The 23818-nt window shown below is 47.4% G+C and overlaps 1 protein-coding gene across 4 annotated transcripts; it reads right to left on the bottom strand.

Annotated features, from left to right (window-relative positions):
• Nucleotides 1-735: 735 nt before the first annotated feature.
• On the bottom strand, nt 736-23633 carry LOC112256067 (lysine-specific demethylase 3B). 4 transcript variants are annotated; one of them, XM_024429026.2, is made up of 24 exons: nt 23184-23633; nt 21554-21727; nt 20730-20843; nt 20521-20626; nt 20023-20147; nt 19748-19816; nt 18923-19612; nt 17512-18814; nt 16811-17018; nt 16449-16663; nt 15952-16104; nt 15603-15710; nt 15175-15302; nt 13663-13981; nt 13252-13514; nt 12789-13055; nt 9230-9401; nt 8931-9152; nt 8629-8748; nt 7746-7769; nt 6581-6720; nt 2096-2272; nt 1720-1854; nt 736-1537 (listed from the first exon to the last, which is right to left on the bottom strand). In XM_024429026.2, exons 1-24 carry the CDS (start codon nt 23346-23348, stop codon nt 1457-1459), a joined length of 5478 nt encoding a protein of 1825 aa, XP_024284794.1. In that variant the 5' UTR covers nt 23349-23633; the 3' UTR covers nt 736-1456. The 4 variants fall into 4 exon arrangements, with proteins under 4 accessions (XP_024284794.1, XP_024284791.1, XP_024284792.1 ...); XM_024429023.2 differs by having other exon boundaries at nt 23139-23632; XM_024429024.2 differs by having other exon boundaries at nt 13663-13978; nt 23139-23632.
• Nucleotides 23634-23818: the final 185 nt, after the last annotated feature.

Genomic DNA, 23818 nt, shown 5'->3' with positions numbered 1-23818 from the left:
AATGTGGATGGCTCTGTATAGTTCCACATTGACATGATTGGTTGACAGTAGGTGGGGGCGGGAGATCCTGTATAAAACGCAAACTCACTTCCTTGACAATAGCTCTGCGCTGCTCCACGAAGCGCAATAAGTATGAATGCCGACTTCTGCAGAGGCTGTATCACCGTAAATGCTGCACGGCCAATGCAGTGGTCAGATTGACCATGCAGCCCCTTTAATTCAGAATCAGGCAGGTGATAGCGAGGAAGCATAAAAACATGGCCTATGAGCAAAAGACTGTCTTTTTGGTTAAATGTTGTGGTCTTGTGCTCAGTGGGTGGGGTAAATCATGTTGACTTATATGGATGTATTGTTAACAGATTGCTATTATTGACATGGCGAGTGGGACAATGCCTTGGCTATAGGCTTATAGATGCCTCCCACCCTTTCCTATCGAAGGCCCTGATGGAGATTACACCGAAACATAATAATAAACATCAGATTTATGCAGAAACAGAGCTCTCCGTTTTTGTTATATTCCTGGATAGTGTAAGGAATATTTTTAGATTTAAGTCCCTCAGTCAAGCACCTGATTCCCATTTTGTTTAAGCTGGTCTGAAGCGCATTTGGGTACACTTTTTTCCCCTATTGATCCATAAGCATTACGATGTGATGACGTGTTCACAGTTGGTGTTCAGCAATAAATGACAACAAACAGTTGTATGAATCAGCTGAAATTAAGACACCAATCAATTGTATTTTTTGTCAACTTTATTTTGAAAAATCAAAACAGACTGCTAATATCATTAATATATATATATTGATACACTTAACAGCCAGTTGTTTCTGTTCAGTTGGAATCGTGATTCTTGTACAACGTTTTGAAGTCTGCAGTTAATCTATTCAAACCTTGGACAACAAGTGACCAAACAAATGGAGACGTTTCTCTAAGCAACTCTGTCAAGCATTCAAAGACAATTTGAATTACACCCCCCCAAAAAAAAAAACCTAAGTCCTTGCTTTTAATTGAAAAGAAAGACAACAAAAAAAATACAACCTTTTGGTCTAGTTTCCTTCAATGCTTGTTTCTTTCAAATGTCCCAATTCCACCACTGAAGGTGGAAGGAAATCAGATTTTAAAAAATTATCTACAAAAACAGGTGAACGGTTATCGCAAAAAAATAACAGCCCAGTGCTCACATTTAGTCAGACGCTACACAGAAGCTGAACTCCCTCTAACGGCACGTCAGCTCACATGCTCCCCTTCTCTTCCACACACACAAACAGGACCCGCTCTGACCTTAAATACAGAGTTGATCAGAAGTAAATTGGAAAACAACTAAGTCATGTAGAGCGTGTCATAACAGCAATGACTATAGACCCCCCAACAAAAATAAGTTGTGTGAGCACATCACCACCCCCCCCTGCACACCGACACCTACTCTATTCTGTCACTGCAGATTGTGTGTGGAGGGCTCTAAGAGCGTGCTAGCTTGGGTTCGTGGGCCCTCAGTGTCCCCACAGCGTCCTTTACGGCATGGTAGATGATGTTCTTCACCTAGAGAACAGAGATCCCATCAATACGTAGCTGATTGATAAATCAATTCAAACCTTCATTCCTTCTCACAGCAATGACCTATACATTTGTGGCGGCATAGTTAGTGCTCTACTTTTGAGCAGAGCCCTGGTCAAAAGTAGTGCACTACATAGGCTACCATTCGGGAGGCAGACGAAGTGTACCTGCAGCTTGTCCTCGTGGTTGGAGTGTGTGGTGGACAGGTGTCTGAACTCCTGGGTCAGTCTGAAACAGTGCTTCACGTGCTCAGGAGACACAAAGTCCTCCGCCACCTTGATACAGCTGTACAGGTTATGGACCTGGGGGGACAGCCAGGAGACAAGGGTAGCGTGAAAAATGTGTTTTTGAAAGGTGTGTGAGAGGTGTCGTGACAGAGAGAACGTGTGTGTGTGTGTGTGTGTGTAAGAGAAGCAAGAGTATAAATATTATACAGCAAAAGGAAAACCACAAGTGTACCCTCTGTCCCTATGTAACCATTAAACAACCCAAAACGTCTATCAAACCTCCCCTGTTACGTCCAGTGTTTCCCCTAGTACCCACCTGGTGGGGAGCCCCGGCAGGAATGAAGACTGCGTCTCCCAGGAACTGTACGATGGCCCAGCCCTGCACACCATACTCCTCATACAGCCTCCTGCGCAGCACCCCGTCCAGGTACCAGCTCTGGTCGTGGATAGGGTCATGGTCCGGCGGATTCTCCTGGCCCTGCTCCTCACCCACCTGACACAGTCAGAGGAGGGGGGACACTAATGGTAAAGCATATTGACAGTAATGGTAAAGGATATTATTAACTGGGTGGTTCGAGCCCTGATTGGTTGACAGCAGTCATATCAGACCGTATACCACAGGTATGACAAAACATATTTACTGCTCTAATTACATTGGTAACCAGTTTATAATAGCAATAAGGCACCTTGGGGGTTTGGAATTTATGCCAATATACCACGGCTAAGAACAGCCCTTAGCCGTGGTATATTGGCCATATATCACATCTCCTCGGGCCTTATTGCTTAAGTAACATGCTATATCAGAGAGACATAGGGTGCCATTTAGGACACAGAATTTCCTATATCAGGGCTCTCCAACCATCCTGTAGGTCCACACTAACCCTGTTCCTGGAGAGCTAGCCTCCTGTAGGTTTATATTCCAACCCTGTTCCTGGAGGGCTAGCCTCCAGTAGGTTTATATTCCAACCCTGTTCCTGGAGAGCTAGCCTCCTGTAGGTTTATATTCCAACCCTGTTCCTGGAGAGCTAGCCTCCTGTAGGTTTATATTCCAACCCTGTTCCTGGAGAGCTAGCCTCCTGTAGGTTTATATTCCAACCCTGTTCCTGGAGAGCTAGCCTCCTGTAGGTTTATATTCCAACCCTGTTCCTGGAGAGCTAGCCTCCTGTAGGTTTATATTCCAACCCTGTTCCTGGAGAGTTACCCTACTGTAGGTTTATACTAAAATCACATTTCTCATGGGAACAGTAGAACTACAAAAAAAAGGCCAAGCAACCATTTTAGTTTCTTCCCTAAAAATTTCCCAGATATAATGCATTGCCTGAAAATGAATGTGCAGATATACATTACACACACACTTCCGGCGCCGACAGAGATGGCCGTTTCGCTTCGCGTTCCTAAGAAACTATGCAGTTTTGTTTTTTACCTGTTATTTCTTACATTAGTACCCCAGGTCATCTTAGGTTTCATTACATACAGTCGAGAAGAACTACTGAATATAAGATCAGCGTCAACTCACCATCAGTACGACCAAGAATATGATTTTCACGAAGCGGATCCTGTGTTCTGCCTTTCAACCAGGACAACAGAATGGATCCCAGCCGGCGACCCAAAAAAACGACTCCGTAAAAGAGGGAAACGAGGCGGTCTTCTGGTCAGACTCCGGAGACAGGCACATCGTGCACCACTCCCTAGCATTCTTCTCGCCAATGTCCAGTCTCTTGACAACAAGGTGATGAAATCCGAGCAAGGGTAGCATTCCAGAGGGACATCAGAGACTAACGTTCTTTGCTTCACGGAAACATTGCTCACTGGAGAGACGCTATCGGGGGCGGTGCAGCCAGCGGGTTTCTCCACGCATCGCGCCGACAGAAACAAACATCTTTCTGGTAAGAAGAGGGGCGGGGGCGTATGGCTAACGAGACGTGGTGTGATCACAGAAATATACAGGAAGTCAAATCCTTCTGTTCACCTGATTTAGAATTCCTCACAATCAAATGTCGACCGCATTATCTACCAAGAGAATTCTCTTCGATTATAATCACAACCGTATATATTCCCCCCCCAAGCAGACACATCGATGGCTCTGAACGAACTTTATTTGACTCTTTGCAAACTGGAATCTATACATCCTGAGGCTGCATTCATTGTAGCTGGGGATTTTAACAAGGCTAATCTGAAAACAAGACTACCTAAATTGTATCAGCATATCGATTGCGCAACTAGGGCTGAAAACTTTGGATCATTGTTACTCTAACTTCCGCGACGCATATAAGGCCCTGCCCCGCCCTCCTTTCGGAAAAGGTGACCACGACTCCATTTTGCTGATCCCTGCCTACAGACAGAAACTAAAACAAGAAGCTCCCACGCTGAGGTCTGTCCAACGCTGGTCCGACCAAGCTGATTCCACACTCCAAGACTGCTTCCATCACGTGGACTGGGATATGTTTCGTATTGCGTCAGATAACAACATTGGCGAATACGCTGATTCGGTGTGCGAGTTCATTAGAACGTGCGTTGAAGATGTCGTTCCCATAGCAATGATTAAAACATTCCCTAACCAGAAACCGTGGATTGATGGCAGCATTCGCATGAAACTGAAAGCGCGAACCACTGCTTTTAATCAGGGCAAGGTGACTGGTAACATGACCGAATACAAACAGTGCAGCTATTCCCTCCGCAAGGCTATCAAACAAGCTAAGCGTCAGTATAGAGACAAAGTAGAATCTCAATTCAACGGCTCAGACGCAAGAGGTATGTGGCAGGGTCTACAGTCAATCACGGACTATAAGAAGAAAACCAGCCCTGTCACGGACCAGGATGTCTTGCTCCCAGGCAGACTAAATAACTTTTTTGCCCGCTTTGAGGACAATACAGTGCCACTGACACGGCCTGCAACAAAAACATGCGGACTCTCCTTCACTGCAGCCGAGGTGAGTAAAACATTTAAAAGTGTTAACCCTCGCAAGGCTTCATCCCCAGCCGCGCCCTCAGAGCATGCGCAGACCAGCTGGCCGGTGTGTTCACGGACATATTCAATCAATCCCTATACCAGTCTACTGTTCCCACATGCTTCAAGAGGGCCACCATTGTTCCTGTTCCCAAGAAAGCTAAGGTAACTGAGCTAAACGACTACCGCCCCGTAGCACTCACTTCCGTCATCATGAAGTGCTTTGAGAGACTAGTCAAGGACCATATCACCTCCACCCTATCTGACACCCTAGACCCACTCCAATTTGCTTACCGCCCAAATAGGTCCACAGACGATGCAATCTCAACCACACTGCACACTGCCCTAACCCATCTGGACAAGAGGAATACCTATGTGAGAATGCTGTTCATCGACTACAGCTCGGCATTCAACACCATAGTACCCTCCAAGCTCGTCATCAAGCTCGAGACCCTGGGTCTCGACCCCGCCCTGTGCAACTGGGTACTGGACTTCCTGACGGGCCGCCCCCAGGTGGTGAGGGTAGGCAACAACATCTCCACCCCGCTGATCCTCAACACTGGGGTCCCACAAGGGTGCGTTCTGAGCCCTCTCCTGTACTCCCTGTTCACCCACGACTGCGTGGCCACGCACGCCTCCAACTCAATCATCAAGTTTGCGGACGACACAACAGTGGTAGGCTTGATTACCAACAACGACGAGACGGCCTACAGGGAGGAGGTGAGGGCCCTCGGAGTGTGGTGTCAGGAAAATAACCTCGCACTCAACGTCAACAAAACTAAGGAGATGATTGTGGACTTCAGGAAACAGCAGAGGGAACACCCCCCTATCCACATCGATGGAACAGTAGTGGAGAGGGTAGTACGTTTTAAGTTCCTCGGCATACACATCAGACAAACTGAATTGGTCCACTCACACAGACGGCATCGTGAAGAAGGCGCAGCAGCGCCTCTTCAACCTCAGGAGGCTGAAGAAATTTGGTTTGTCACCAAAAGCACTCACAAACTTCTACAGATGCACAATCGAGAGCATCCTGGCGGGCTGTATCACCGCCTGGTACGGCAACTGCTCCGCCCACAACCGTAAGGCTCTCCAGAGGGTAGTGAGGTCTGCACAACGCATCACCGGGGGCAAACTACCTGTCCTCCAGGACACCTACACCACCCGATGTTACAGGAAGGCCATAAAGATCATCAAGGACATCAACCACCCGAGCCACTGCCTGTTCACCCCGCTATCATCCAGAAGGCAAGGTCAGTACAGGTGCATCAAAGCTGGGACCGAGAGACTGAAAAACAGCTTCTATCTCAGGGCCATCAGACTGTTAAACAGCCACCACTAACATTGAGTGGCTGCTGCCAACACACTGACTCAACTCCAGCCACTTTAATGATGGGAAATGTAAAATATATATCACTCGCCACTTTAAACAATGCTACCTAATATAATGTGTCCATACCCTACATTCATCTCATATGTATACGTATATACTGTACTCTATCATCTACTGCATCTTTATGTAATACATGTATCACTAGCCACTAACTATGCCACTTTGTTTACATACTCATCTCATATGTATATACTGTACTCGATACCATCTACTGTATCTTGCCTAAGCTGCTCTGTACCATCACTCATTCATATATCTTTATGTACATATTCTTTATCCCCTTACACTGTGTATAAGACAGTTTTTTTGGGGGAATTGTTAGTTAGATTACTTGTTGGATTATTACTGCATTGTCGGAACTAGAAGCACAAGCATTTTGCTACACTCGCATTAACATCTGCTAACCATGTATGTGACAAATAAATTTGATTACAATGAATGTGGTGATGGTGAACCCTGACCTTGCGGAGAAGCTCGCGGATCTTCTCGGCGTCCTTGGCAGAGTAGATGTGCCAGAGTGCCCCGGGCTTCTCCTTGGCCTCATACACCCTCCTCTTGGTCATCTCATCCACATCACCCTCTTCGATGGTGGTCATCACCTCTGCAGGACCAAACAGACAGACAGGGATGAGCAAACATGGGCAGTCTCGGAGTGAGCATGAACTCTTAGGGAAGGATGGAGGAAAGAAGAAACTAAACATCACACATTGACATCCTGAGGTTGTGGGCACAGGAGAGAAAACACAACACGTTCTGACTTGGAGAAGTGCTGCTTCACTATGTCAGAATCATGAGGCGCCATCTCAAAGGGACACTCTATTCCCCCGAATAGTACCCCATTTTGATCATAACAGTATGTGGCCCTGGTCAAAAGTAGTGCAGCACATGGGAAATAGGGTGTCATTCAAAATGCAGTCAGGTTAAGTGCTGAGTCATCATCCAGAATCAGATGGACACTGAGCTGGCAGGGGAACTGTACCTTCCTTGCTAAGCCATTTGAGACAGAGTTTCTTATATATTACTAATCAAGAAAACATTCAGATGGCTAATGAGGAACGGGACTAAAACATTACACTAGTGGAACTACATGTATTATTCACTTTCTGGTCACTTGGACAAATGACCCCCAGGGCCATAGGACAAGTTGCCTGCATGTGGGCGAGGGAGAGATGGGCGGGACTAAATGCGGGCGCAGGCGGGACTAAATGCGTGTGAGTTTATTTGCTCAGACTTTCCTCCAGGCTAGGCATCTCTAGATGCCCATCTCCAACAGTCAAAGCCAGAACACCCGTCACCCCAGACAACAGAAGATGCAAAACATGAAAAATCTACTAGCGTCTACCAGCGTAAAACATTAACAAGTTGTGTTTAAAGGCTTTAAACAGAGTTTGACTCTGGCTATCCGAGGGTTAATGAAGGTCTACACAGGGTAGAAGACCACAGAAAGACCCAACTCAGACCACAGATAAACCAAAGGCTTTTAAATTGATGCACCCCTGTAGTGTTCTGGCCCCGACCCCATGTGGGATAGGACATGGGATGGGGGAGTAGAGGAGGAGAGAAAAGGGGGGTGTTAGTCAAGAAGGCCATGCTAAAGAGGTGATAATGGTATAAAATTGCACAGACCTTTACATCCAGCGATATCCATCTCTGTGAACAACAAATGTTCACACAATCAACATGTGAGACCCATGGGAGGGTCTTTCTACCAGAATCCTGTCCATTGATGCATGGGGGGGGCAACTCCCATTGGGCTTGTCAGAGGCCTCCAGTGATATAGTCCAGGGTCCATATCCACAAAGTATCTCAGAGTACGAGTGCCGATTTAGGATCAGTTTTGCCTTTTAGATCATAATGAATGAGATTTATATAGATCAGCACACCGGAGATGCTTTGTGGATACAGGCACAGGGTGGGAAACCTGGGAGAGGCCACAGGAGTGCCTGACGACAGGCTAAAATGGAACATTTACACCAATGCTGAGGAATGGCTTCCTTTTCTTAGTTCAATGGGACAGTATTTGATCTTGGTCAACCTATCGACATTCGTTTAGAATATTTGGGAGCTTCTCAAACACAATTATACAGGACTGGTTTGAATATTATTCCAAATATTTTCGGCCCTTTTTTTTGTTGGACACTTTCTTTAGATGTAAGGTGTTTAAATCTGTCATAATGATACTCCTGAAAAACAATGCAACAAACCCAAAGATAGTGCAGCATTAGATGGAATAAAAACATGACTGTCCAAAGACAAAGATCCCAGGACAACCATTAACGTACCATACAGAAAAGTGTTGCTGGATGGAGGTGCTGATGTCTATGTGTGAGTAGCAGTGTGATATAGCAGTTTGATATAGAAATGCACTTAGTAAGAAATGGACACTTGTGCTAAATTGCTAGCCATGCTAACACTTACATTGTATAGCTCAATGTACGTCAATGCTGTAATGTGTCTGCTCTGCTATGTGTTCTACCTCACTGTGTGAGAGTGGGTTGGTCCTACTCACCCTTGACGTGGTCTCCCTCTCCCTCAGGGATGCCCACGTACACCATAACGTTGACGGCATCAGACACGTCCAGATGCAGGTTGGTGGTGCCAACACTCCGGTCTTCTGTCTCCATCAGACCTGAGAGGGAGGAAGACAAGACAAAGCCGGATGATAGTGGCGAGAAAGAGATGGGAGGGGGTTGTGATAAATGGAAAGAAGGAGAGACCAAAATCAGAGATGCTGCCATTGGAGCTACTGCTAACTAGCTATCTATTGACCAGCTATGGGATCCCAGTGTTAGTCTGTCGGGTTTCTCTCACCATAGGCATTATACATCTTAGGCCCCAGGTCTGGCCTGACAAAGAAGTTGGGCAGGCGGGAGGCCAGGTTCAGACGGCCGTCTCTCTTAGTGTACTCTGGGAGGGGGAGGTTGTCCATTAGGTCATCAAACCGTGTGGGCATCATGTCTCTGAAGTCTTCTCCAGGAGGCCAGTCCTTCAGCTTCAAAACCATGGGCTGACCATCACTACCCTTCAGACGCTCTGGAAAGAGAGAGAAATTAGTGAGTGAATGAGTCAGTGAATAAATGGATGAACGAATGAATGATCCTGTTACTTACTGGAGATGATCTGGAAGCCGTCCCAGAAGTCTCGAACCTTGACGTCAGAGATGATGGCACAGTTCCGACAGTTGACCAGGTCAACATCCTGGTCCCCAAACTCCTCGCTGAAGGCCTCAGGCCGCCACAGAGCCCCCTTCAGACGCTTATGGATACCAGACACCAGCACCGGCTAGAGAGCGGGGAAAGGGTTCAAACAATCAGCTTCTCTCACACTGCACATCCCCCTCTTCCAAACCTCTTCCCAACTAATCTATTACATGGCATGGCGTAACAATGTACATATTGCCGAAGTGCGTCTCCTTTGCTCTTTGAAATAAAATAACTCCATACCCACAAAAACCTCTCTCTCATTTGTGTACATCCCTGTGAGTGACAATTTCTCATTTTGCCAAGATAATTCATCCACCTAACAGGTGTGGCATATCAAGAAAATGATTCAACAGCATGATCATTACACAGGTGCACCTTGTGCTGGGGACAATAAAACACCACTTTAAAATGTGCAGTTGTCACAGAACACAATGCCACAGATGTCAAGTTTTGAAGATGCGTCCAATTGGCATGCAGACTGCAGGAATGTCCATCAGAGCTGTTGCCAGAGAACCTAAAATGTTAATTTCTCTACCATAAGCTGCCTCAAACATCATTTTAGAGAATTTGGAACCTTCACAGGGAAGCTCATCTGCATGGTCGTTGTCTGTTAAGTTCATGTTTTAAGTATCCCAATATTTCTGTTATTACGGGGCTATCACTCAGTCAAGAGTGCGCATGCGCAGGAAGTCTAGTCGTTGATGGACCTAGCCTTGGATGTAATAGCGACCTTTGAGGGTGTTCATACGGTATAGTAAACTTTGTTAAACTGGAACCTTGTCGCTGTGTCATTTCGAGTTAACATTGTTCACAAGGTTCTTGGCCAGACTACGATTTGGCATCGTAACCGACTTCAGAGGGCAAATGCTCCACATCGATGGCCACTGGCATGCTGGAGAAGTGTGGTCTTCCCGGTTTTAATGGTACCAAGCAGATGGCATGTATGGGGACATGTATGGCATTGTGTGGGTGAGAGGTTTGCTGATTTCAACGCTGTGAACAGAGTAGGGTTATGATATAGGCAGGCATAAGCTATGGACAGCCAACACAAATGCATTTTATCGATGGCAATTTGAATGAACAGATACCGTGATGAGATCGTGAGGCCCTTCATCCGCCACCATTACCTCATGTTTCAGCATGATAATGCATGGCCCCATGACGCAAGGATCTGTACACAATACCTGGAAGCTGACAAAGTCCCATAAATCACCATACATCAATTGAGCATGTACGACAGCGTGTTCCAGTTCCCACCAATATCCAGAAATTTTGCACAGCCATTGAAGAGGAGTGGGACAGCATTCCACAGGCCACAAATCAACAGCCTGATCAACTTTGCAAAAGGAGATGTGTCACGCTGCATGAGGTAGTATGACACACCACCACATATTACTCACACCACCAATACTACTACCACTACATATTACTCACACCATCACCCTCAATACTACTACCACCACCACATTACTCACACCACCAATACTACTTCCACCATCAATTCTACTACCACCACCATCACCCACACGACTACTACCACATAGTACTCACACCATCACTACTACTACTACATATTACTCAAACCATCAATACTACTACCACCACCACCATCAATACTACTACCACCACATATTACACACCATCACCACATCCTCACACCATCACTACTACTAACACCACCAATACTACTACCACCACATACTCACACCATCACTACTACTAACCCAACCAATACTACATATTACTCACACCACCAATACTACATACAGTGGGGCAAAAAAGTATTTAGTCAGCCACCAATTGTGCAAGTTCTCCCACTTAAAGATGAGGGCTGTAATTTTCATCATAGGTACACTTCAACTATGTCAGACAAAATGAGATGAAAAAAATCAAGAAAATCACATTGTAAGATTTTTAATGCATTTATTTGCAAATTATGGTGGAAAATAAGTATTTGGTCACCTACAAACAAGCAAGATTTCTGGCTCTCACAGACCTGTAACTTCCTCTTTAAGAGGCTCCTCTGTCCTCCACTCGTTACCTGATTTAATGGTACCTGTTTGAACTTGTTATCAGTATAAAAGACACCTGTCCACAACCTCAAACAGTCACACTCCAAACTCCCCTATGGCCAAGACCAAAGAGCTGTCAAAGGACACCAGAAACAAAATTGTATACCTGCACCAGGCTGGGAAGACTGAATCTGCAATAGGTAAGCAGCTTGGTTTGAAGAAATGAACTGTGGGAACAATTATTAGGAAATGGAAGACATACAAGACCACTGATAATCTCCCTCGATCTGGGGCTCCACGCAAGATCTCACCCCGTGGGGTCAAAATGATCACAAGAACAGTGAGCAAAAATTCCAGAACCACACGGGGGGACCTAGAGAATGACCTGCAGAGAGCTGGGACCAAAGTAACAAAGCCTACCATCAGTAACACACTACGCCGCCAGGGACTCAAATCCTGCAGTGCCAGACGTGTCCCCCTGCATAAGCCAGTACATGTCCAGGCCCATCTGAAGTTTGCTAGAGAGCATTTGGATGATCCAGAAGAAGATTGAGAGAATGTCATATGGTCAGATGAAACCAAAATATAACTTTTTGGTAAAAATTCAACTCGTCGTGTTTGGAGGACAAAGAATGCTGAGTTGCATCCAAAGAACACCATACCTAATGTGAAGCATGGGGGTGGAAACATCATGCTTTGGGGCTGTTTTCTGCAAAGGGACCAGGACGACTGATCCGTGTAAAGGAAAGAATGAATGGGGCCATGTATCGTGAGATTTTGAGTGAAAACCTCCTTCCACCAGCAAGGGCATTGAAGATGAAACGTGGCTGGGTCTTTCAGCATGACAATGATCCCAAACACACCGCCCGGGCAATGAAGGAGTGGCTTCGTAAGAAGCATTTCAAGGTCATGGAGTGGCATAGCCAGTCTCCAGATCTCAACCCCATAGAAAATCTTTGGAGGGAGTTGAAAGTCCGTGTTGCCCAGCAACAGCCCCAAAACATCACTGCTCTAGAGGAGATCTGCATGGAGGAATGGGCCAAAATACCAGTAACAGTGTGTGAAAACCTTGTCAAATGTTTTCTGTAAGTCTTCACCTCTTTCATTGCCAACAAAGGGTATATAACAAAGTATTGAGAAACTTTTATTGACCAAATACTTATTTTCCACCATAATTTGCAAATAAATTCATTAAAAATCCTACAATGTGATTTTCTGGATTTTTTTTTCTCATTTTGTCTGTCATAGTTGAAGTGTACCTATGATGAAAATTACAGACCTCTCATCTTTTTAAGTGGGAGAACTTGCACAATTGGTGGCTGACAAAATACTTTTTTGCCCCACTGTAATATATATATCCAAAAATGTCATATCAGTGCATCACTACTACATATTACACACACCATATTACTACAAACTCTTCTCTACCCCCCCCCCAGAAAGGTCTCTCTCACCTGGCCCTGTTTCCAACACTCTCTGAAGATCTTCCAGTTGTTGGTGTTGGAGGGGTCCTGCAGGCAAAGCAGGCGTCCGTCACAGAGCCAGGAGTGGGAGGTGTGGGGGTCTAGCACGCTGAGGCCCATAACCCCGTCCCTACGGCCAACCCCGCCTAGCTCACTGCCGCCCTCCCCCAAACGACGGCCCTCCGCCTTCTTGGTCTCCACCACCGAGGCGATGATATGGTCCAGGAAGTTAGGCAGGCTGCCCTTCAACTTGTCCCCCTGATGGAGGAGGAGGGGTTAGACATGCAGTCTAGGGCCCTAGGGCTCTGGCCAAAATAGTGCACAATATAGGCCATAGGGTGCCATGTGGGACACAAACTAGAACTCTGTGTAGATTCTATGAATTCTGGAATGCCCCTTTAATATGAGCATTCTGAATGATCTTAGTTACTGTGGTAAGCTGACAGACACTCACAGCTACTGAGGTGGAGAAGACAGATGGGAAGGTTACTCCAGAGTCTCCGGGGCCCTGGGGGAGCCTCCCGGGTCCAGAGTTGAGCAGGTCTCGGAGGCTGGAGCCCTCTGGTTTGGGCTGGCTGTTGCTGGAGCCCAGCAGCAGGCTGTTGAACAGTTTAGGACTGGAGGAGGAAGACGAAGGCTTGGACAGGGCGCTGAACGAGTCCAGGCCGAAGGGAGAGCGTGTGTCCCGGCCCATCACAGAGCGCATCGACCCAGAATCTGGAGGGGTGGACAGGAGAGGAGACAAGGTTAGATGGTTCGATACCTCACAGATCATCTCATATTAAACACATGTACAATAAATGTTGAGAGTACCGTCCAGAATATGACGTAGAACTGAGAGTACAGAGAGATAAGATGGAGTCACCTTTTGTGTCCTCCACCTTGGCTTTCTGAGTGGCAAGGTCTGCCAACCAGTGCAAGGCGGTGGAGTTTCCCTCACCCGTGGAGGGGCGAGGGTCTTTGGGGGTGGGGGTCTGGGCAGGGTTTGGAGTGGCGCTGGTATGGTTGGCCCCATTAGTATCAACCCCTCCTCCCCCTTCTGACGTTGTGGTGGAAGTAGGCTCTGTTTTGACCACTGTCATCTCCGCCCCCTCTGGCTTAGGAGTGGTTGAACCCGCTGGACCCCCGCCACCTGTGATTGGTCCACTACCACTGCTCCCCGTGCTGGAAGAGACAGCAGACTGCTGGGACATCAAAAAAGGAAATATTAGCATTATACTGTATACTAATAATGCCCCATGACAACCAACATGTAAAACAAGTGAGAGCTATGTACAGTGCTTTTGGAAAGTATTCAGACCCCTAGACTTTTCCCACATTTTGCTACAGCCTTATTCTAAAATGGATGAAATTGTCTGAGGTCCTGTGCGCTCTGGAGCAGGTTTTAATCAAGGATCTCTGGACTTTGCTCCGTTCATATTTCCCTCAATCCTGACTAGTCTCCCAGTCCCTGCCGCTGAAAAACATCCCCAAAGCATTAAGCTGCCACCACCATGATTCACCGTAAGAATGGTGCCATGTTTCCTCCAGACGTGACACTTAGCATTCAGGCCAAAGATTTCAATCTTGGTTTCATCAGACCAGAGACTCTTGTTTCTCATGATCGGAGGGTCCTTTAGGTGCCTTTTGGCAAACTCCAAACGGGGTGTCATGTGCCTTTTACTGAGGAGTTGCTTCCGTCTGGCCATTCTTCTCTGATCGCAGAGTTTGGCAAGGCTGCCAGCTCTAGGAAGAGTCTTGGTGGTTCCAAACTTCTTCCATTTATGAATGATGGAGACCACTGTGTTCTTGGGGACCTTCAATGCTGCAGACATTTTTTGGTACCCTTCCCCAGATCTGTGCCTCGTCACAATCCTGTCTCTGAGCTCTACAGACACATCCTTTGATCTCATTGCTTGGTTTCTGCTCTGACATGCACTTTCAACTGTTGGACCTTATATAGACAGGTGTGTGCCTTTCCAAATCATGTCCAATCAATTGAATTTACCACAGGTGGACTCCATTCAATTTGTCGCAACATCTCAAGGATGATCAATGGAAACAGGATGTACCCGAGCTCAATTTCAAGTCTCATAGCAAATGGTCTGAATACTTATGTAAATAAAGTATGTTTTGTGTGGTATTTTTTTTTATAACTTTGCAAAAATTTCTAAAAACCTGCTTTCACTTTGTCATTATGGGAAATTGGGTGTAGATTGGTGAGGAAAATGTAATTAAATCCATTTTAGAATAAGTCTTTAACGTAACAAAATGTGGAAAAAGTAGTAGTAAAGGGGTCTGAATACTTTCCGAATGCGCTGTATAGATGTATAGATGTATAAATGTTATACATATTCTGTCTATTGGTACAACATTCAAAAAAACAAAGATGCAGCACCTGTGAGATGCCATTGGGGGCGCTAGGGCGCACTAGGGGCCTGTGGTGCCGGCTGGTGCAGGGGCAGTTTGCCTTGATGCCCCATTTGCCCCTAGCTGAGTGCACCATATCCCCTATGTTATAGAGAGCTGTGGGAGAGAGAACAGAGAAGTCAACATGGGATGAATTCATGAGAAAGATACAACACATGTTGGATGTCAAGTTCGGGCTGGGAGTTTTTCCAGACAATGTGACATGGGCCTGTATGCACAAAGCATATTAGAGAAGGAATGCTGATCTAGGATCAGGTCCTCCCTGTCCATAATAATCTGATTCATAAAGGGAAAAACTGATCCTAGATCAGTAGTCTTATTCTAAAAAACATTTCTGGACCCAAAGCAGGAAAGACTCCAGACCCTAGTTCAAAGCTCCTATAGTTATGATGTTACCAGTTCCAGGTATGATCTGTGTGGGCATGAGGTTCTGAGGCTCGTGTCTCTGGCCCTTTACACACTTCAACCAGGAGAACACCTCGTCATCAGGCCCCTCGTCCACCTCTGAGAGACAAAACATGTGATGGAAGATTAATTTATACACACACACTCCCTTCAGCTCAATCTTCACTTCTTCAAAAACATAATCACTGAAAGAAAGAGCAGTCCAGGCCAATCACTGTACGTAGTCGAACTGGACAATACCATGCCCCAGTCCGTCCCTGTGTGTGGAGTCACCATAGAGATCCTACAATCCACAATGCAAAATGTTATAAAGACTCCAGTATGTAATTCTGACTCTCACCCTCCATGGGGCGGTTCCTGCGTTGCCGGTAGCAGTCCAGGCACACCCCGAAGCCACACTTCCTGCAGACCCAGTGGATGTTGAAGACGGTGGTCTCACATACGTCACACATCTCCCTGACACCGCGCACCGCACGCTTCCACGCCACTTTCTCTGTAGAAGAGGAGACAGACAGACACAAGGTAAGCACAAGTCACCTCACTGAAACCAATGCAAAACAGCAGGGGTTTATTTATTAATGCACACTGTAGCAAAACACTTTGCAACGGAAAACGAGAGTTTCAATTGCACAAATTCAGGTAGGTCCCTCCCCATTTGCTTCCTAGTGAATCCAGTGCAGCAGTGTGCCTGCCCAGTCATGTCAACCGTCACAGAGATCTTGGTTTGAACAATAAAGAAGTGATGGGGAGAAAATAATGAGACAAACACACACCAACATAAAAAATACATGGCTACACACACTCACACACACACTGAACAAGTGTCAGACTACTCACGGTGTGGCTCAACCATCATCATGGCCTCCTTCTCAGACATGACGAGCTGACAGAACTGGTCTCCCACGTTGGCCAGGATGTACTTGGAGGTGTCCAGGTCCAGGCCCTCCTGTACGGACGGCGAGGGAAGCCACAGTCCCATGGCCATGGCATCGCTCTGTTGGGGGCTCAGGAAGCCCTCCACACGCAGAATGCCCTTACGTGTGAATGCCAGCCTGGGTAGGGGGAAAAGGTTTAAAGTTAGACGAGTGTGTAGAAAACGTTTGAGATGACGGTAGTTGATGAAATGACTGATAGACCTTATTGTAGCATTACATAGAAGAGGATACACCTCACAACCCATCTCTCATACACACATGTACCTGCGGAAGTGGAAGAAGCGACAGGCCACGTTGGGGTCATCGTCGTCAGGCTCCTGCTCCCGGTACTTCCTGTAGCGCTCCATGCGACACTCGCGACACTTGTGGAGGTGGGGCGCCACGTTGATACAGGAGCCGTCCTGCAGGAACGACTCTCCTGACTGCTTCAGACGACGCACCTTAGTCACGTCCTTCAGCACTGACTGGCCCACTGGACGACACAAAGGACCAAAGAGTACCTTACATCATGAAGGGCTACAAAACCATGCAATGACAACCTATTCATGAGTGCAGGAAGGGGTAGTCCAAACAACAACTTTACCATCAATCTTGTTAAAAGGTAGACTCAGCGATATGACGTAGATGCAGAAAGTAAACATCATAGTGGGTCAATTTCCACAACAACTAAGAGCGTTGAAGCGGGAGGCTCAACTCCTCTGCCGTTTTGGTTCTCTGGCTACCACTCTAAACGGCGTGAAGCGATCCCGTACACAGATACTGTGTGAGACTGTGTGTCAGTGAAGTCTTATCTCGCTCATCTCAATATCTGAGGTGCTGCTCGTGGCAACATCATTTCTCTGAGTCTACCTATTAATGTTTCATGATCCTGACCAAAATGGAATGATATTGATGACTGACATGTTACGCGCATGATGGAGAATCTCATTTACATACTGCTAATATCCTGAGGCTCCAGGTCTTACCTTTGAAGGGCTTGTTGCGTGGCCGGCTCTTGGCCACCCCGGGCCCTTTACCCTTCTGCAGCAGCATGGCTCCCTCCTTGACGGGCCCCACAAGGCCCCCAGGTGCATGACCCCTCTCCAGACCCTCCTCTGTCTCACTTAGGTCCGACAGGTCGCTGTTGTCGCTGGAGTCAGAGTCACGTTTAGATGCCTGACCTCGCTCCTCCAGGGCAAACTTTTGTGCCTGGCCCTGGTCAAAAGGCATGGGTGCATTCTCACCACTCCCTCCAGCGACTGCACTCCCAAACATGGGGAAGCCCAAGGTGGAGCTGGGTCGGTCATCCAGAGAACCACCCTCAACTGAGGAGCCCTGATCTCCTGTGGAGGAACTCTCCTTGGGCTTGGAGGAGGTGACTGACTTGGGCCTCTGGGTGAAGCCAGGGGCTGGGGAGGAAGAACTGGAGGCAGTGGCAGCTGAGAGGGAGACAAAGGGGGAAGACAGAATGCCCTTGGGCAGCTCGACCATGGTGAACAGGTTGGATTTGCTCTCCGAAGCTGAAGACGGGCCCAGGGTCTCAGGCTCCAGAGGGGCTGGTTTGCCACTGAAGGGACTGTGGGAGAGCTTCTCCCCGTAGGCCAGGAAGGGGTTGGAGGGCTCTTTGGAGCCCTGGAGGAACAGGTTCTGGTGGCTGTCTGTCTTGGTGCCGAAGCCGCCCACCGCGACACCGTTACTGCCACTCCTGTTGTTAGCACCACCCAGAGCTGGGGTGTCCATCGCCCCCATGACCAGACCAGAACACCTCATCCCCCCAGAGCCACTGCTGAAGGAAGGTGAGAGTTTGTCCCCTGCAAAATTCTTGTTGAGCACTCCGTTGCCTGCCGATTGGGTCTCAGGCACTTTGGACTGCTCTTTGAGAGAAGCTGTAGCTGAGCTAAACAGGCCAGCTGATGCCGGGGCCAGAACAGAGGGCTTGAACAGGCTAGGAGGCTTCTTACTCAAGCTCTCTGACACTGCGGTGAAGTAGTTGGTGTCCTTAGACTGGCTCTGACCTGGAGTCTGGTTCGGACCACCAGGGTTCTGGCCAGTCTTCTGACCCGTCATACACTGGAAGAATAAGTTCTGGTCTTGCTGCTGCGGTTGGGCCTTGTTGTTCTTGGTGCCTCCAAAGGCAAATCCGAAGGGTCTAGAGGAGTCCTGGGAGGCTGACGGTGTGTTGGAGGAAGCGCTGGTCTTGGAGCTCACCTCTCCGAACACGGAAGCCCCAGCAGGCTTGGACTGGGGCAGCCGGAACCCAGCCGCAGCCAGGATGGGAGTCTTAGAGCCCTGAAGAGCAGGAGGAAGAAATACAGGATATTAGTGACAGAACAATGATGGTTAGTAATTACTATGAAAGGTATAAGACCAAGGTCATGTAAAGTGTTACTAACTCACCTCCGACTGGTTGGTTGTTCCTTTCCAGACAGGGGGTTTGGGGCTGAAGCCAAGGGAGGCAGAGAGAGCCACGCTGGGGGCACTGGCTTGAGATGGGGATGATATGGTCACCGGGCCTGGGGAGACTAGGGCAGCCATCTTGGGGTTGGTAGACTGGGATGGCTCTTCTCTCTCTAGGGTGGGTCCTGCTGGGGAGGGCTTTGGGGCCAAAGCTCCAGGGACCAGGCTGGGCATCTGGCCCAGAGAGGGGAAGGAAGTGTTGGAGAAGGGGGAGGGGGCTTGTTTGAGTGGGGGTGGAGTGGGGGTGGCTGTGGTGGTGGAGTCAGCAGACCCCTGTCTGTCTTGTGTGGAGATGGCACGTCCATTCTCCTTGGTGTAGCGAGGCGGAGTGTTTGATTGGTCCATCTGGGAGGAAGTGCTGTTCGGGGAGGCGTAAACCTGTGTGACTTCAGAGGAACTGCTGTTCACTCTGCGTCCTCCTCCTGCTAACTCTGCTCCCCATGTCACCATCCCCTCTTCAGAGGCCTTGGTGGAGCCACTCCCGTTCTGTCCGTCTGCGGCTCCCTCTCCCGAACCCTTAAAGCGCTTCAGGGTCATGTCCTCCTCGCCCTCCGAGGCTGTCCTCCGTCTACGGCCGCTCTCGCCCTTCCCCCCGTCGCTCTCCTTCCTCCGTCGAGCATTCTTCCCTTTCTGACCGAGGAGAGATCAATGTAAAGGGATTAGATAAGGGTGTGCAGAACAATTACCCAAGTCAACCAAAAAATTTAATCCTTTAAAACAAAAGCGAGACGAGAGGAATGGGACTGTATCCTTCATCCAACTTACCTCATCAAAGTAATCTTCAGCCAGCATCACATGTATTACCCGGGGATCCACCACCTGAGTCTCCTCTCCCTAGAAAACCACATCTGTTACATTAACAGCACGTAGCTAACTACTATCAACACATCTGTTACATTAACAGCACGTAGCTAACTACTATCAACACATCTGTTACATTAACAGCACGTAGCTAACTACTATCAACACATCTGTTACATTAACAACACATCCAAAGAGGGAAAAGTAAAAGCAAATCCAGGCAGTGTGTGTGTGTGTACCTGGTCCATGGTGATCTCCATGATGTGTGATTTGGGGTCGTGCCGAGAGACCAAGCCCAGGGCCCAGTGCTCCTCAAACTCACACTGGTACACCTGAACCTTCCGGCCCTGGACGGTGTAGGAGCCTGGAGACACACCAGCAGGACAAGGGTTAAAGTCTCCTACACCTAGAGCAGTGTGCCAGAAAGATATTATGGTGGGACTGAAAAGTGGGAAGAGAGAACAGTATTGAAGAGTAGAGGCTAGCCAAGCCCAGTATTGAAGAGTAGAGGCTAGCCAAGCCCAGTATTGAAGAGTAGAGGCTAGCCAAGCCCAGTATTGAAGAGTAGAGGCTAGCCAAGCCCAGTATTGAAGAGTAGAGGCTAGCAAAGAAACATATTGAGGAGTGCAGTGTAGGAGAACATGGGTGAGCATGAAAGCAGGAGGAAAGTCAAAGTGCACCATACACAGGTCATTGTACAATAGGTTTCTAGTCATTCCATAGTCTAATAGACTCACCCTTCCTGAGGATCTCCTGCAGCTCAAAGTCACTGTGCCAGCTGGAAACTGCAGCCTGCAGAGAAGGCTGCTCCAGTAGGAGAGAGTGCCTCACGTCTTTCGCTGTCTACAAAGGGAAAGACCATGAGACACAGTGATAACGCACTCAGTGTATAATACACACATCAGATGAAAGTTGACACACACGACTTTGAGCAATGTAAGCCCACCTCAAATCTCTGGAGTGAATTCCCGTCAGGGAGGAAGTCCAGGGTTCTGCTCCCAAAGAACTCCACTGGGACCAGGGAACCCAGACCCACACGGTCCACTAGACACCGGAATGCCTAGCAGGGGAAGAGGAACATTGCTAGGACAGGAGCCACTACATTTGAAGGGTGAGATATTATATAACATTCCCATCTGGTTTTAATGGTGGAGTGGCTGGAGAATGAGTGTTTGATATCGCTAATGATATTATCATCTGGCAAACCGTGCCTTAGGGAGCCAGCAAGGTTTGGTGAGAGGAGAGAGCATACATATTACATACACCCTCTGTGAACTAACCATGACCCAATACCCTCCTCCACCAGGGGCATTCACCGGAATATGTCCAATAGAAACAGTAGTTTTGGTGTTTCATCTCTGGTTATTTGGACAGATTACAATTTCGCAGGCATTAGCATATTTCAGAAGGAGAGAGGACATTCGGCCCATAAAAGTGCAAAGAGAGACATGAACTCCTCATTCTCTTAACATGTTTGGGCCCAGAATTGAAATTCGACCAGCTGACCCATTATGTGAGTCTTTATTTCTGGGTTAACTGAGAATTAGGGTTTACCAAATCCTGTTGTGGCGATAACATGATGAGCTAAGCATCAGCATGATCTGGGGTGTATTCACAAGAGAACATCGTAGCAAAAATAATGCGCAAAGAAAACAATAGTTCCTCTTACCCTGCACATCCTATTCATTCCTGACTGATTCTCTCAGTTTACACCCATAATCTTTCCAGGAGAGATTAGGTCAATCCTAACCCAGTGAGGTTGCTACTCACCAGAGCTGGCCAGGCTGTCCCAGAGGTTACTCCAGCTGCAGGGTGGTTCTGGTTGGGCTGACTGCAGTTAGCCCAGACAATGGCACTCTCTACCAGTACAGCTCTCACCTCCTCCCCATACACCTGTACCCAGGAGCGCCTGCGCCACGCACAGTCCTCAAACTCCACAAACACCTACAGGATGGGGGAGAAAATGGAGGGGGAAAATGGTGGGAGAGTGGTGCGTTTCTGTTAGACTAGCTATATTAACTTAGGCTAGGTTCAGAGGCCATTTTCAAAATAGCAGAGGTAAGACAAACACAGTATTTGGTTGATGGGAAAACAGAAGCCAAAGGCAGGCAGGCTACAGACAGACAGCAGGACAGGCCTTGGTAGGGTCATAGTCAGCAGAGCCCAGGCAGCACTGGCTCACAAACACAGCCCATCTACTCCTCCAAGTCTAAGCAAGGCCATTTCTATCAGGAAGACAGGTCAATCATTACAAATAGGCTTGTCAATTCCAAACCAGTCTCCCTTTCTCATTAACCCCTCATGTCAATTAGTAGTCTAGAGCAACTTTATTGATGAGGATTACAATGTAACAATGGATTGCATTTATCTGGGTTAATGCTTTACTCAAGGGGCAATATATAGTTGTAAGCAAAAGCCCATTTTAAATGTGTAACTTGCTGACTCACTCTGCATACAAAGCCAAATAGTACAGTCTATTGGATTTTAATTGTGTGGATCTGTGAGAGGATCAACAACTGCTGTGCCTTGAAGAGTGCCCTCCTACCAAGACCTGAGAAGCTGCAGAGAATACTTGGTGTTAATTATGATGATCGATACAAACAGAGGCTAGTCCATGCAAAAACAAAAACACATTTACAGCCAGTTACATCAACCAGCCCACCCCAAAGACAGTAGACACATAACAGAAACAAGAGCAAGAGCTGGGGCTGAGTGGAGAGCATTGAGGTGTCGGTAGCAACCATCTGCACCTTTTTTCTAAGAATGGTCCTGGAGACTTCCTTGAAAATCGCATAATCTGGATTAACTACTCCATGCAACACCAGTCCCTTTCTACAAATCTGGATTTTGGCAATTGCTTTGGTGCATGCCTGCTTTGTCATCAAATCATGCAAGATAATGCATGCATCAACAAATTACACCGGCTAAAACTACTGTTCGGCCTAACGTTAGCTACATATCCCCAAACAATATCTAGCCGACATTTGGTTATTTAAAGCATGCAAACCTATTAGACTGACATTAACATTTTAATGAGGCTATGGCACATGATTTTAATTCTGGATCCTATGCTAAAGTTGGTTAGCTAGATAACAAGTTGGGAACAAAATATGTCAAAGGCCCAAAATCATCGGGATAAATTATGGAGGCCGCTGCTATCAGGCAAGCGAAACACAGCGGCCCCCATTGACTATATTTTAGTAGCTAAAATTCTTTGGCTAGATAATACCAGCAAAGCCCAGACAACCGGCGACATTTGTATTATTCTGCTTAAATCAGTTTCGTTAAATACGTAGTCAGGTTATTAGCTTGTTTAGGTAACGTCAGCTGCCTTTATTCACATGTAAACACTGACCGTCAGCCCCGCAGCTGCTGTTGTTGTCGCCTCTCCTCCGCTCACCTCTACCCCTGGGCTGGCCAAACCTATGACGCTGACAGCCCGGACGGTTCCCCGGAGCCAGTCGCGAGTCCAAGTGGACTGCTCCGCTTCGGGTCCGGCTGCGGACCTTCCATCGCTGAGGAGCAGTAGAAGTCGCTTCCCAATCAGTTCAAGAGAGTCCCCCATATTTAACTAGCCACCATGAATTGAAATATAAACTTCCTTCGCTGTATTTCTGCTGAGAACTCCGATGCACTTAGCTAGCTAGTCAGGTTATATCCGCCTATGTGACAGATTTAAGCCTCAACTACCGCAACTTTGCTGCATGCGCGGCGGATCAAGTCACGCCACAAATAGAGAAGTACCGAGATGTTATTGTCCTCAAAGCTACTGTCCCGCTCTATCCGCCATTGAGGCTCTCAACAATCAAACGCACTCCTCGTACAAGGCTCCACTGCGGCGATAGCAAGCGTGTGAATTGCGACAGCGACTCATGCTGGTTCATATCAGGCACTACACATAACCTGTTTCATCTGGAATAATGCCAAGTAAAATGCTGAGTTCACACCGCCAGCCCAATTGTGATATTTTTTTCAATAATTGTATTTTGACAAATCAGATCAGCTCTAAAAAATAACTGATGCGTAAAATCTGAT

The sequence above is a fragment of the Oncorhynchus tshawytscha genome, linkage group LG08 (genome assembly GCF_018296145.1).
Source record: "Oncorhynchus tshawytscha isolate Ot180627B linkage group LG08, Otsh_v2.0, whole genome shotgun sequence".
NCBI classification, from domain to species: domain Eukaryota; kingdom Metazoa; phylum Chordata; class Actinopteri; order Salmoniformes; family Salmonidae; genus Oncorhynchus; species Oncorhynchus tshawytscha.
Note: the sequence above shows the minus strand (reverse complement) of the source record. Positions and strands in the feature narration are given on the sequence as shown.